Here is a 15,223-nt window from a genome sequence, read left to right as displayed (position 1 = left end):
AACCAGAATTTACTAGAGCAATGTTAACAAAGTCATGGAAAAAAGAATACATTTGAAGGTCAGCTTTTATTTCTTCCAGATAAAATTGATTCACAATTTACATTTGGATGTCAGGTTCTGTCACACAGATTCCCTGTGATAATGGGGCATGTTTTCTACTCTTTGAAATTTATATGGGAAGGAGTTATTCCTTCATTTGATGCTTGGTCTGAACTTGTGTTTATTTATGTGTCGTATGATTAAATAAAAACTAATAAACAAAATTCAGTAAAATGAGAATATTTTAGTAAAATTACTCTGTAAATATTCTTTCCTCTTAATTTGCTCATAATTGAGGTAAATCTGGGCATTATTCAATCCAGTAGGTTATTTTGCCTTCAAAAAGTAGGTGAAAAATATGGACTTCCCATGACTTCTATAAGTAGAAGCAAAAGATGTATTTATTTGCAGCACAGCAGTTCTCAAATGCTGTGTACTTCTCACCTGCATGATTTTAGTAATAGGAATTATTATAATTTTTTTTTTCCTAACACACATTTCTTCAATATAAGAAAAAGTGATATGAATTTCAATTTCAGGAGTGTCCAGTTCATGCTGCATTTTGGTTTTGGAAACCTTTTATATCAAGAGTCTTCCTCTTTGATACAGGTTGAAAGATGCATTTCTTTCTACATGATTCATCATATAAATAAATGTTCTTTGGCAGAAAACCATCTACTCTGTTGCAGCATATTAGGTAATGATTGTTTCCCATCCAAAGCCCAATGAAAAGACTGATTTCTAAAGTAATTCTGAAGACTCAGAAAGGATAAGTTACTTTAGGAACTTCATATTACTCAGGTAAAATAGTCTCTCTCTGGTAGCTATTGCTGGTGATTGTCTTCTGCAAAAGATTTTCATATCCACCCAGGTAATCGAGAAGTTGTTCTGGTTAATGTCAAAGTAACTCCAGGGACTTTTTTTTCTTTTGAAAGTAGGAGTGTAGTTTGGATATTCTGCAGTGGATCTTAATTTTAAATAAAATTGTCAGTTTTTCCTTTATGCAGTCTTTCCTTTATGCCTTTGTATTTGGAAACACAGAAATTACATGTGGGAAATGAACTATTGCAAATTCTTCTCTATGTTCTTCATATACCTTGAAGATATTTTGCAGGTGACATCTACATTTGGATAGGCAAGGTAAATATTACTTAAAACATTTCTTTTAAGGGTTATGGCTAAGCAGTGTGACTGAAGTATAGATTTTTCTCTTAGAGGTCTTCATTTTATTTTGTTTTGGGTTTTGTAGTACAGACTACTGAAGAGTCATTTATATTGCAGAGTTTTTTGTTTCAAATATGTAAAGTCAAAATGATTAGATATCTGTTGTGAACAGTGTTCTTAATAACTCTCATGAAATACTGGGAATCCATTGTTCAATTCATAGCTTATTTTTCTTGAAAGGAAATGATGTTTTGCCTTATCTTCTTGGCTGAGCAGGTTGTATTGGGGAATAAAAAAGTGAGTCAGCTGAGACTTTTGCAGGCAATCCACAAAAAATTCCAGACATTGCTGAAAGGAATGATCCAAGTTTCCCAAGTGCCAGTCTGTGTCATTTGGCCACATGACACAGGAGTGGAGAAAAGCAGTTTTGACATGATAGGAACAGAATTTTTCCAATTCTTTTGGATGTTTCCTTTTAAGTTGCTCTAGAAGAAACTTCAGCAGCTTAAGACAACCTTTCCTGTTAAAAAAATATAGATATATATTAGGTATCTTCTCCATAGTTCTAAATATGTAGATCAGATATTTAAACACAATTATGCATTAATACTCTTGTTGCTTTCTTGATTCAGTACAAGATGTAATTGGCAAACCAACTTCTTAGTTTACTTGTTAAGGACTCATGTGGGTTTTGTTCTTCCTTGTTGAAGAAATCTGGAAGACAGTTCTCATGGAAGTGAAAAATCATTTATTCATCTTGATCTCATTCAGCAGTTTTCTCACCATAATTTTAGAAATTGCCTTGATATGAAGGGAAATTTTGCTCAGAAAGATGGAGTTAGTCACTTTTTAAAGCTTTTTTTTTAACAGGACTGAATTTGGGAAAGATAATTGAACAAGTCGCATATTTTTGCATTCTAAGGCAAGTCTGAAGTCTAAAGCACCACTGTGATTGTTTCCACCTTTCATTAAGTAAATACAAGCCAGACATTCAGCAAGAACATGCAGTGTTGTATTGCTGTAGAACAACTATGCCTTAAAGACTCTTGCTTCCTATTATGAGTAATTACTGTTAGATCATATTCTTAAGTGCTAAACTGAAACAGTGTTAGTGCTAGCCCAGCTCACACAGGCTTAAAGTAAAATACCAACCTACAGCACTTTGGTCCATTGGATTCACAGCATGTCTTTGAGTTGCCATGGTTCTTTATCATATCCTTTTCAATATGTGAGAAGGACAGTCGCCAGGTGTTCCCTGAAGTCAAGCACAAGACTGTTAAATAGTTGCACAGCACTAAGCATCAGCTTTCGTAGCTAGAAAAAAAAAACAGTTTTGTAATTGACTTAAATACCCACAAATTTTTGCACCCACTAAAAAAAACCCCATAATTCAGTGAGTGCAGTTAGTTCCTCCTTAACTCTCCAGCTGCTTCACAAACACAATTGGAATGTAATTAATATAGGACATAATAGTTTGGATGCTTTAAATTCCTAAGGATGTTTGAATTAACTTTAAAATTAGGCTTAGTTCTGAATGTCCCTGGATTTGCTGAACATGATTTAGAGAACTGCATTATTCATAGAAATCTACAGCCTTTTAATTTCTGTTATTGTGTTTTCTTAGTGCACGTAATAGGTTTGTGAGCTTGTCTCATGCTCTAAAGCATTTCTTTTTGTTCTTCTGCTCATGCTTCTGAAAATAATTGCTAATATAGCACAATGCCCTGTTTCTAATACCAACAATCACTTTTGTCTTTTTCATGAATTACAGTTTGCCTTGCCTGTTTGGCTCAGTTACTCTTTGCATTTAATTTGCACAGGAAGAAATTGCCAAATAAATCAGTACTTCTGTACTGGGCTTTGATAACATGGGCATGCTAATTAAAATGGTACCAGAATGCTTAAAATCTTATGCTGAAAGGATCAGTTACCATAATGCACAAGTCAGAATCTGCAAGCTAAAGGAGGCTCAATGTGACAGCGGTCTGGAAGAAAAAATGTTGTAGCCATACCAGAGTTCAGTGAGAAATAATGTATCTTGATAGAAAACAGTTTGCTTCCTGCAGAAGTATCTGATTTGTGGATGCAATCTCATGTATGGGGAAGTTCCCTGCATTTTTAGCAACTTTCTTCTAATTTCCTTACAAGAGAGTGCAAGCTGCTGTTAAGCACACTACTAGCACAAGGGAAGGCTCATATCCATGTGTCTGGCTGGAGTGGATTTAATATAATGCTCTTAGTAATGGTTAGTGTGCAGCCTGGCAGAGTGGGCTTGTATTTACATTTCAGTAGAGGACAAGCAGTACCACAAATCTGCTGCTTTAAAGAGGGATTTCAGTTGTCTGAGCTGGATATATCCAGGATGAGGTGTCTCGAAGATGGAACACTGAACATGATCTGGATACCCTTTCTATAGCACTTGTAAGTGATCAAGTTGTAGAGAAGACATTTCATAACTTATTATTGTCCATATTTGAGGTACCTCTTAGAACTTTTTCTCTTTTGTTTTGCTTGGCTACTAAATAAATTGATCTAAATCTGAAATCCCTCCTCTTTTTTGTTCCCAGCCACGGTTCAATTTTGAGGCCAGTCTGTGTGCTGGGGGGCCAGCTCTGCTGAGCCTCCAAAGTCAAGATGATGTCCACTGATATTTCTAATGGAGGTTTTTTGATCTGAAGAGTTATTGCAGGGCTTCCAGCCTTTTTCCTTGCCACAGTGACTTGCATACCTAGTAACAAAGAAAGTGATATTTCATGTTAGATGGACAGATAGCTAGATAGATAGATTAGTAAGATGAAAACTTTTTTTTAAGAATGTTCCAGTTTTTACTAAAGAGCTCATAAGCAATCAAAAGAAATACCTGTGTTCAGTCAATGGTTCTTTATCCTACAGGATGTTGAAAGATTGGGACGATCTATTGAAGAGTTCTATGAAACAGGGAACACTACTGTGTTTGCTTGATTTACTGTCTGAGAATTAAAAATATAATATTGTTTTTCATGTAACTGCTTCCCTGTTGAAAACACACAGTCTGGCCACAATATTTCTGAAGGTTTTGGGAAAAAGTAACCCTAACTGGGGTTATTTTAATATAATTATATATAGATATATATATTTTTTTTTTAATCATTATAAAAATAACTGGGATGCAGCTTCTGTACTGATGAATAAAAAATATTAGGTACTGTATAAAAGAAAATACAGGTGCTGTATAAAAGAAAGCTCCTTGTTTTGCTACTACTTCAGCAAATGGCTCTTTGTATACTCCAGATAGATGCAAGATGTATAGGTTAGGTAGGAAATAGCAAGCATGCATCCCTTAATGTTTATTATTTTCATACAGAAAATATGCATAGTGGAGTTAATAATGTAACAAGTTACCTATGTGTATTTCTGATCATTAACACAAGAGCCAGCTTGAGATACTGGGGACAGGAGGGGTTGCAGCTCCATTGGCACAAAGAGACTGGCAGGAAAATGTGTGTTAATACTGGAGCAACACATATGCACAATGTAACTGTGTTTTTACCACTTCCTGATGAAGCTTGTTCTCTCAGTACTCACCTTTAATGTTTTTTACTTCCTGTTTAATAATTTCTCTTAGTGCTTGAAGCATTTTAAAGGCTGATAATTTTCCATCTTCCTCTAAGAACTTCAACCAACCCTTTTCTTTTGGACTCCTTTTGAATGATACATAATAATAGGCTCCAGTATCATCAGACTCATCCAGCTGAATCCTTGTAACAGGCATTACAAGCATGATGTCAAACTCATTTGGTTCAGATATCTGCAAATATAAGAATAGAACAGACAATGTGCAACTTAGGTTTTATTCTCCTGAGATTTTTCTACCAGTTGTGGTTTCATTTACCTTGGTGTCTGATGTGAAATATGAGCTTATTTCTGTGGTATTGCAAGATTACTGTGCATTGGGGTGGAAAATAGCAATTTGCAGCTCACTTCCCAGCTCTCCAACTTATTAATTTTTAAGATAGTTTTAAGATTCTTGAGCTGTTCTGAATAATTAATGTATAAATATGCTTAGACATCCTCTTGCACTTAGGATGTGAAGAAAAAAATGCACTGCTAGGTCTGAAGCTAGTTTTAAACAGAAAAAAAAAAGTGTCCCCATGTTTGACTTAGTTTCAGTCTACGGGAACAAAGAAGAAAGGTACTGGTTAATCACAGAAGGTGAAGGGGTTGGAATGGACCTTAGAGATAAAGCTAGTCCTGACTCATCCTGCCCTAGGCAGGGATACCTTCCTCTAGACCAGGTTCCTCAAGACCTTATCCAACCTGGCCTTCAACACTGCCACGTTTGGAGCATCCACAATCTCCTCAGACACTCTATACCACTGTCCACCACCCTCACAGTAAAAAAATTCTTTCTAATCTAAATTTTTCTTCAATTTGCATCCATACATAACTCCTGCTTTTTGAAAAAACTATGAACTAAAACCTGGCCCAGGGCTTCTCGTGCAGTGCTATACTGTCGGCTTGTGTTGTTACACCGAGCTCACCTGCGTGCTGTGCGAGGGCAGGGCTTGCTGCAGCCTGAACCGTTCAGGTAGCGTCTCTGACTCACTGCACGTAGCACCATTCAGCAGGTTACTGAACATTTTGTAATGCATTGTGATTACTTCACAGAGCTATCCTTAGATATGTAGTTACATCCACAGAGCCATGAGTGGGCGGGAGAGGCCAGCTCCGAGCGGCCCTCGCGCGGCTGGCCCATGTTCCCGCCCGCCACTTGCCGCCGCCGCCGCCCGGCGGGCGAGCGCTGCCTCCGCCCGGCACCCACCTTGACGCGCTCGTAGTAGCTGCCGGCGCTCTGCCGCTCGATGGAGCTGAAGCAGCTCTCCTTGTCGCGGATAGCCTGGACCAGGTGCGGAACCACCGTATTCACCAGTGTCGAAGCCTCGGACACGTCTTCGCGGAGCAGGCTGAGCCGCGACAGCACCTCCCGGAGCCGCAAGGCGTCTGCCGCCGGCGGGGGGCGACGGCCGGCGGCAGCGACCGCCCCGTCGGGCACCGCCGCGACGCTCCCCGGGGCCGCGGGGACTCTGGCGGCCGGTGCCCTGCTCCGTGAGGAGGGGGGCGCCTCTGCGCCGCCCGCCGCCCCGCCCGCTGGCAGCTCCCGGGCAGCGGGGGCTCGCCGCGCCGAGCGGCCGCCCCGGGCAGGGGCTCCGTCCGTCCGCGGTGTTCGGAGCGTGGCGATGGCGCTCGAGCCTTCACCCGCGACGCGGCCCCGCGAGGGGCTTCGGGCTGCACCCTTCTCCGTGCCCCGGCTCCGCGGAACTGTGGAACGCCTCCCCTGCCTGGCCCGCGCCCCTCTGCCACCCGCGGCGTCCATGGCCACTGCTCCCTCTCCGCACCAGCAATACGGCGAGCGCGGCCCCGCGAACAACGGCGTTCCCGCCTCTGGCTTCGGGTGAGTTCCTCTTCCAAGAAGCGCGCCTCCCCTAGGAAACGAAACCCGGCGAGCGGGGCGGAGGCAAGACGTTGCCCGGCGCGCCAACTCCAGCCCGGGCACAGGATGGCTCCGGCAGCAACAATCAAGCTGCTGTCTCCCTCCAATCCGACGGGAGCGTTTTCCCGCTCCTGGGCGGCTCCGCCCGCCTGCCCGCGGGACGAGGACACGTGAGCACCGGTACCGCCCGGCTTTTCCAGCCGCACAGGGAGCTCCCGCAGGCCCCGCCTCTCGCTCCGGGCCGGAGGAGCCGCGGCGGCGCTCCCGGGCCAGCCGCCATGTTCCTGCGGAGCGGCTGCCGCCGCCTGCCGCTGCCCCTGGCGCCTCGCCCCGGGCACCGCCGGGCGGGCAGCGAGGTCGGGGCGGCGGCAGCGCCGCGCTACGAGGTGGTGGTGATCGGCGGGGGCCATGCGGGCACGGAGGCGGCGGCGGCGGCCGCTCGCGGTGGGGCCTGCACGCTGCTGCTCACGCACAGGATCGGCACCATCGGTACCGCCGCGGGTGCCCAGGGAGGGCGGGGGAAGCTGCCGCGGGCGCCTCGGGTCTCCCGGCGTGGGGAGCGGCGCTGAGCCGGGGAGGTCGCGGGGGCCTTTGCGCGGTGCTGAGGGTGTCCCTGTGTCGTTACCCAGGGGAAATGTCCTGCAACCCGTCCTTCGGCGGCATCGGGAAGGGGCACCTCATGCGGGAGGTGGACGCCCTGGACGGGCTGTGCGGCCGCGTGTGCGACCGCTCCGGCGTTCACTACAAGGTGCTGAACCGCTGCAAGGGCCCGGCCGTGTGGGGCCTCCGCGCGCAGATCGACCGCGGCCTCTACAAGGAGAACATGCAGGTGAGGGGGCCGCGCCGGGCGGGCTCCTGGGTGCTGGGAGGCGGGATACAGCACTGAGGATTACGAAGAAAAGGGATATGTTTTGTTTATCATTATTTACCGATCAAACCTAGATACTTTTCTGTCTGGATGCAGTGTAAGTTGTTGGAGCTCAGCGCAGTTTGAAAAATTCTCTAGTGTTTTAGATACAGGTCAGGCTTCATGACCAATTAGTTTATTTAAGCTTAAACTTTATGTGAGTGAAAACTTCTACCTAATAAATCAGGATAGTACCATAACTGAGTGTCTGCCAAATGACCTGGTAAGAATGGAAGTGGGTAATAGATGTTTCAGAAATCAGCAGGGTTTGGGATTGCCCATATTGTCTCATAACATCCTAGATTTTTGCAGTAACTCCTTTCATGACAGAAAGAAATCCTAAACACACCACTGTTGACAGTTCGTGAGGCGTCTGTGGAGGATCTTCTCTTGACTGAGCCAGAACCAGGCCGTCCCGGGAAATGCCAAGTCACAGGAGTTGTTCTGGGTATGTGCTAGTAACTCACTAAGTGCCTTCAGTTACTCCACACTAAGAACAAGCCTTTGGGGGTAAATATCTCGGATTCACCGATGAGAAAGATGAATTTATCCTATTCTAATTCATTAGTGAGAAAGATTAATTAGCCAACAGAGCTGGTTTAGGTAAAGTGAAATAAACCAGGTTAATATGTGTAATACAAAGTAATACGATGTCATAAATGCCTGGATTGGTAATATATTGGGACATTAACTAAGTTAATTTTCTCTAGGCTAGTGATGCTGAATTCCATGCTGTGTTTTGAGGTTTTATTTGGTAAATGGTGTATGCTGCCCTCAGTGTTACAGGACCGTGGGGTCCTCTTAGTAACAGACTTGTACTTCATTACCTCTTGCTGTTATAATAAACAAGCTTTCCAAAGTAAAGGCCTGGATATGGATTTTTCTCAGGACTGGTTTTATTTTTTAGGAATAACTTGCTTAGGAATAATAAATATACAGAAATAACTACATGCTGCTTATTGTAGTTATTACTGTTGATGCTTTTATTATGGAGAAGCTGGTATTATTTTATGATAGAAGACAGATAAACCCCCAGTGAGCACTGGTAGTCTCCAGTTCTCTCTTTAGACAGAAGCACCAGAATTCCAGGGCTTTGTTGCTACTAAACTGTGCACATCTCTGAAAACCTGCTGTTCCAGGGGATGGGAGCGCAGTACGTGCCGGGAGTGTTATCCTGACCACCGGTACATTCCTGAGGGGTGTGATCCACATCGGCCTGGAGACGCACCCGGCGGGGCGGCTGGGGGACCAGCCAGCCATCGGGCTGGCTCACACTCTGGAGAGACTGGGCTTTGCTGTGGGCAGGCTGAAGACTGGGACACCGCCCCGACTTGCCAAGGATACGATTGACTTCTCTGGTCTGGAGGAGCGTGCAGCTGACAACCCTCCAGTGCCCTTCAGCTTCCTCAGCGAGGCCGTGTGGATCAAGGTGGGATAGCACATCCCACCCATCAGGTGCACATGGAGCTGGGTGGAAGTGGTTCTGGGAGTGTCGTGCTCATCATCAGCCAGGGAGTCAGGGCTGGGAAAGGCAGCTGGGATGTATTTGTACTGGAGGTGTTAGGTTTTTGAGGACTCTCAATGCGAGGCGGAAGTTACTTGTGTTCTTTTGAAAGCAAATACCTTTTCACTCTCACTTCTCAACTTGAGAACTGAACTTTCTTTATCTGTGGAGTCAAGAGTTTTGTGAAATGTGATACTGCTGCTAGTATTCTTCATGTGCTAGTTATATGGTTGGTTTTACAAAATCTTCCAGTATTATTGACTGTGTTGTAGATATTTACAGTGTCTGGCTTCTTATCTTAGCTCTGGAATAAGGTTAAAATGTTGCAATTAGAGATCATTTGTAGTATTGACTAAGAAAGGATGGATTTATCCACAGAGCTGAGCGGTGGCAGGTTAACAGTAACTTAAAAGCAGAAGAGGTTCAATTTTCTGAAGAAAATCTTGGAACATTGGCTGGTTTTGTATAATGTAATTAAACAGCACAGAGTTGAGTATCAGGAGTTAATTTGCCCTGGAAGTTATAGGAATTGCAATAACCTTTTACAATCAGGATGGGGCAAAAGTAGTATCAGTTGAAGGCCTTGGTATATGTAGGAGAGGTTTTCAAACAAAGTGTTTTAAATCTAACAGCAAAAAGTTGTTAGACAAACATTCCTAATGACAATTTTGAGTCAAAATTGAGAGCATATCAGGAATTTATTCTCCATAAATACGTTGAAAGAAACAACAGTTTTCAGACGTTTATATATGCTATAACATGCAGGATTTTTTATAGATGCTCCCAGAAGTCTGGCCAATTTATTGCATCATGGTGTACGTGTTCTGTTTCTTTTATTACTACCAGAGCATCTCATCTGTCTTTGTTTAATGGATAACCCAGGTTTTATCCAGCTAAACAGTACTTTATTAAATTTGCTGTCCTGTTTAGACAATTACTATTGATTAAGTTTCTGGAGTGTATAGGCCTATGAAGTGGTTCCCTTACCACACCTGCAATATATTAACTTTTTCAGGACAGCTTTCTTGTCTATGGCATCTAATTAATCTCAAGTTATATGACAACCATTGACCAATTCTTTATTAAATTTTGATCTTCAACGGTTGATTAAGTTCTCTGAGGGTTATGGGTCCATGGAGTTCCTGTCTGCAAGTGCAGCGAGATGATTTGTCAGGGTTTTGTTCTGACGCTTAGCCAACACAGATCTAAATCAAAACCGCATAAAATCACAAGACTTTTGTTCTAACTAATATATAATTCAGTGGCAGTTTTAAAGAGTTATGGTGCTACATTGTCACAGTTTCGAATGTGAGTCTGTTGACTCTTTTTTAGAAATATCAGTGAAATACTTTACTTCATATGGTGAGGTTTTTTCCAAACTTTAAATTTTTCATGTTAATTTCAGAGTTTTGAGGTTTTTTCCTCTTTGAGAGAATTTTTTTCTCTTCATCAGTTTTTTTTCTTCACCCATTAATTGGCTGTTAGCTGTAGGGTCAACACTTATTCTTCTAACTCCAGAAGTCTTTTTTCCCTGTGATCAGTTTGAATGCTGTGATGTAACATGTTGATTTAATGGGAATATCCATCCTGTAGTTAGGAATACAGCATATAGGATAGAACTTAAATTCCAGACTCCCAGATTCCATTCTGTTCTTGGTCTGGTCTTGGGCTTGTTGCTCAGGCTCTCAGATTGCTCGTGTTCAGTCTGTACAGTGGGTATGACAGCCCTGATGACCCCTCCCAGAAGAGAGAGCCAGCCATCATGGGAAAGGTCTTGGAGATACCAGAGTTACTTAGTAAGGATATGGTGTCGTGACCAGATTAACTTAGGCTGAGCTTTGGCTTGTTCCAGCCAGAAGATCAGCTGTCCTGTTACCTGACTCGCACGAACCTGAAGGCCCAGCAAATTATCCGCGATAACCTGCACCTGAACAACCACGTCAGGGAGACAACCAGGGGCCCACGGTGAGTGTGCGGCATCATGCAAGGCTGTCGAGGGGACAGGCTGGAAGTCTGTCTGGAGCTGTGGGTCTCTCCGGCTTCAATTCTGGAAAGTAACTTTTTCTCCATGTCAGGTGCTGCTCATGGCTGTTTACTGTTACAGGTACTGTCCCTCTCTTGAATCAAAGGTTCTGCGCTTCCCAGACCGAGAACATCAGGTGTGGCTGGAGCCAGAAGGCTTGGATTCCAATGTCATTTACCCCCAGGGCATGTCCATGACACTGCCACCTGAGCTACAGGAGCAGGTGATCAAATCCGTCCCAGGCTTGGAAAAAGCCAAGATGTTACAGCCAGGTGAGGGCTGAATAGTTTTGAATCTATTAGTCATATTTATTTACTAGTTAATGAAAAGCAGGTTTTGTTTAGAGCATAGCAAAACAAAGGAAACATGAAGCAAAACTAATTCCTGAATGCAGTGATTTTTAGTCTGCTTGCTCAGAAATCATAAATAGAATTGATAAACCATTCTGCTCCACTGGTTGCCTTGACAGTCCCTCCTGTAACATCTGTCTTGTTGTGTGTCACAGGCTATGGGGTGCAGTATGACTTTTTAGACCCCCGACAATTGACCACTTCTCTCGAGTCACGTCTTGTTCAGCGCCTCTTCTTTGCAGGCCAGATCAATGGCACAACAGGCTATGAAGAAGCTGCAGCTCAGGTGGGCAAATCTGACTGTTGTATATTCAGCACTCAGAAAGGGATATTACCTTGGCCTTTGTGATAGTCTTGCTAGGCCTGTTTTGTGCTCATGAGATGTTCTTACTTTTGTTGCTCATCCTGATTCCAGACTTGCCTAAGATACTTTTACTTGTATCTGTACAAGTGTCTGCAGTTGCTATCCCTAAAGTTGCAGTAACAATAGTAATTGAAAGTCCTGTCAAGTGTTTCAGCATGGAGACTGTGCAGTGGGTATAGTTGAAAATGTGGGAATTGTCTCCAGACACATCAGCAGGGGCCAAGAAGCCCTTCAGACACTGAGAATGTCACAAGAAGGAAACAGCCTGGATTACCGGCACAGACTGTTGCATTTTCCTGGGCGCGGTTTGACGTGTGAGCCTTTGGGGCAGGCAGGTGTGCCAACGTTTTTGCTAAGGAGAGAGCGATGGAGTTTGGTTTGTTTTGCCTGCGCAGGGTGTGATTGCTGGGATCAACGCGTGCCGGCGGGCTCAGGGCAAGCCCCCGTTCACCGTCAGTCGCACCGAGGGCTACGTGGGGGTGCTGATCGATGACCTGACGGCGCTGGGCACCAGCGAGCCCTACCGCATGTTCACCAGCCGCGTGGAGTTCCGCATGGCCCTGCGGCCCGACAACGCCGACGCCAGGCTCACTCACAGAGGTGCTCTGCCCCGGCAGCTCCTGCACTGACCGGCCCTGCCTGGCTCTGGACCTTTGTCTCATGGACCGTGTGTCTCTGCAGGGTTTGAAGAAGCTGGGTGTGTGTCACAGCAGCGATATGAACAAGCGGTTAAGATGAGAGCTGCATTAGAGGATGGGATCGCAACACTAAAATCACTTCAGTTCAGCATACCCAGATGGTCCCAGTTACTACCAGGAGTTCCCATCAGTAGCAATCGCAGGTCACCTGTCAGGTAAGTGTTACATGTGGAGCTTTCTGGTTATGTTTGCTTTAGCACATCTGGCTAGTGGTGTAGTCACAGCATTTGTCCATCCTTCCTGAAGCTGTCAGTACTCCGAGATTGTTGTTCTGGCTTAAGCTAAGAACTTTGTACGTTTGAGCTTGGAACAGCCATAAATCTGCCTTACAAGTGTGACTCCTTTTTACCATAAATGTTTACTTATGTTCTTCACAGTGCCTTTGATGTCCTTCAGTATCAAGATGTCAACATGGAGATTCTGGCAAAGGCTATCCCAGAACCCCTGGGCAAGCTTGCTCAGTGGAGAGAGCTGGCAGAGAGATTGAAAATAGAAGGTAGGGTACAAGGATTAGGCTCTCATGGTGATCTTATATGTTTGTACAGTAAGGGGACAGCAGTTGTCCTAGTGTTTTTCATGTTGCTGCTTAGAGAAATGAAACACTGATCTTATGTGAACTTATGTAAAAAGTGTGATCTTATGTGGCTTATGTAAAAAGTGTGAACTTTTTACCATAAGCCACAGCCCTTTTTATGCACTGATGTTTCACTCTTTAAGATCACTCTTTGGGTTTTTCCTTCTTACTCTCCCATCAAATACTCCATCCTTTGTTGTGATGAGAAGATGAAAACCACCCACATATATAAATTCCTATAACAAATCAAAGAGTATAACTTCTTCCAAAGCAGTGATGTGAATTAGGCTCTATAGTCTGTGAGGCTGGAAATTTCCTTAGGAGCTTTTGACCCACCTCAGTGAAATTTCTCATTGTGCTTCGTGCAAGTGATTGTTTCACATTAATATCTATCTGTATCTGCCTTTCTTGTTCCCTTGATCACCACAGCTGCTTACGAGTGGTGTGTAGTCAGTCAGCAGCAGGAAATGGAAGAGGTGCGTCGTGACGAGGCGCTCCAGCTGCCAGATGACCTGGATTACTTTGCCATTGATGCCTCACTCTCGGCAGAGGTGCGGGAGAAGCTGGACGCAAACCGCCCCCAGACGGTGAGAAACTCATCCACAGCTGGGCTGAGCAGCACTGAATCCCTTCTGTCTTCTCAAGGGGCAGGGGGGTGAAAGAATCAGGGAAAGGAGCACCCACAGTTTTGATCTCATTTCTCACTAGCTCCACGCAGTGTGTAGGTTTGGTGCTAGTTAACTTGTTCCTGTCTCCATGTGCAGATTGGTGCGGTCAGCCGTATCCCTGGAGTCACACCAGCTGCTATTGTGAACCTGCTAAGATTTGTGAAAACCAATCACCGCAAGACAGAGAAGCTAAAAGCTGTGCCTCAGTCTGGGGAGTACTTCCCAGGGAAAATGTACTCAGGCAAAGCAACTTCACAAAGACAGGTTTCAGCAGAGTTTTCTGAAGAGGAGACAAAGTTTGTTAAAACACCTTTGTAGAGAAAGGCGCTGATCCTGCCAGACTTCTTGGCAAGATCCCCTCCTGAGCGTCTTCCCAGATAACACCCATGCTGGCTGGATCCAAAGCAGTTGTAGTTGGGTTCTGTGGCAGTGTCATTGCATAGAACAAAGGTGATGAATGCACAAGGTAAATGCTCAGAAACCTAAATACAGCCTGTGATTTTGCTGATGCAAATGGAGAGACAGGAGAACTGCTTTTGAAATTCCACTCATTTGGAAGACTTTGGGTAGTCAAAATCTGTATCTTGTAAAGGACAGTGTTTGGTTCTTCTGAAATGAGTAAGAAATGTTACCATGCAATGCCCATGGCAGCACAAGAGGATTGGAGCTGAAAAGTGTGTTCCATTGAGTTCAGGACTTGTGTTCATAGCTGTGCAGTGACTATGCACAGGCTGGTGTCTCAGTGTGGTGTCAGCCAGAAGGAGACACTTGGCTATGGAAACGTGTGCCACACGAATATTTAAAGTTAATTAGGAGACTGAATGTAAACACAACATCCTGCAGATGTTTTTCTCTTTTAAAATAAATAAAGCTTATCTTGAAACTTGCTGAAGAACTCGATTATCACTTAGCTTTCACAGGGCCTCACCAGTTCATGGATCACAGTTCCCACATGTAAGGTGGGCTGAGATTCACTGCAGAGCTGGGGGAGGCAGCTGGACCGGGCTGGGTGCTGAGGAGGGTGGGGGACATGTGGGAACCTGCCCCATGGACCTCATCCTGGGCACTGTGAGGCTCTGTCTGATATGCTGGGGGCTGGGGGAGTGGGATTCTCATCAGCACTGGTCCTGCAACTGACAGGAACAGAACTTGGATTTGAGTGAGATAGAGTCAATTGGATCAACTGGGCAGTTGGTTACTCACCAGCAAGACACATGGAATCCAAGCTGTTGCTGTGCATCTACCAAATCCTTGCTTGACTCAGGCAGCAGTTTCTGGTGCTGGTCTCATTTCTGAATGTCCTCTGGCTTCAGGACATATTTTATACAGTAAAATCAGAGAACCTTATAGGTTGGAAAAGACCCTTAAGGTCACTGAGTCCAACCATGACCCAAATATATGTACCTGTCATTTTGAAAATACGATTCTGGAAATTTCTCTGGCATATTTGCTCTGGGTGAGG

General features: G+C 44.5%; 2 protein-coding genes across 2 annotated transcripts; one reads left to right on the top strand and one right to left on the bottom strand.

Annotated features, from left to right (window-relative positions):
* Positions 1–47: 47 nt before the first annotated feature.
* CGAS (cyclic GMP-AMP synthase) lies at positions 48–6,880 on the bottom strand. The gene is made up of 5 exons (XM_071444736.1): positions 6,005–6,880; positions 4,768–4,990; positions 3,686–3,931; positions 2,356–2,458; positions 48–1,723 (listed from the first exon to the last, which is right to left on the bottom strand). Exons 1-5 carry the CDS (start codon positions 6,554–6,556, stop codon positions 1,381–1,383), a joined length of 1,467 nt encoding a protein of 488 aa, XP_071300837.1. The 5' UTR covers positions 6,557–6,880; the 3' UTR covers positions 48–1,380.
* A 7-nt stretch (positions 6,881–6,887) lies between these two features.
* On the top strand, positions 6,888–14,647 carry MTO1 (mitochondrial tRNA translation optimization 1). Its single transcript, XM_071444722.1, has 12 exons — positions 6,888–7,162; positions 7,303–7,502; positions 7,911–8,028; positions 8,720–9,009; positions 10,937–11,049; positions 11,189–11,379; positions 11,613–11,743; positions 12,217–12,421; positions 12,503–12,674; positions 12,897–13,015; positions 13,523–13,680; positions 13,858–14,647. Exons 1-12 carry the CDS (start codon positions 6,952–6,954, stop codon positions 14,077–14,079), a joined length of 2,130 nt encoding a protein of 709 aa, XP_071300823.1. The 5' UTR covers positions 6,888–6,951; the 3' UTR covers positions 14,080–14,647.
* Positions 14,648–15,223: the final 576 nt, after the last annotated feature.

Source organism: Agelaius tricolor, unplaced genomic scaffold (assembly GCF_023055355.1).
Source record: "Agelaius tricolor isolate 1412-34295 unplaced genomic scaffold, bAgeTri1.0.p SCAF_1, whole genome shotgun sequence".
Lineage (NCBI taxonomy): Eukaryota > Metazoa > Chordata > Aves > Passeriformes > Icteridae > Agelaius > Agelaius tricolor.
This window is presented reverse-complemented; position numbering and strand designations above follow the sequence as displayed.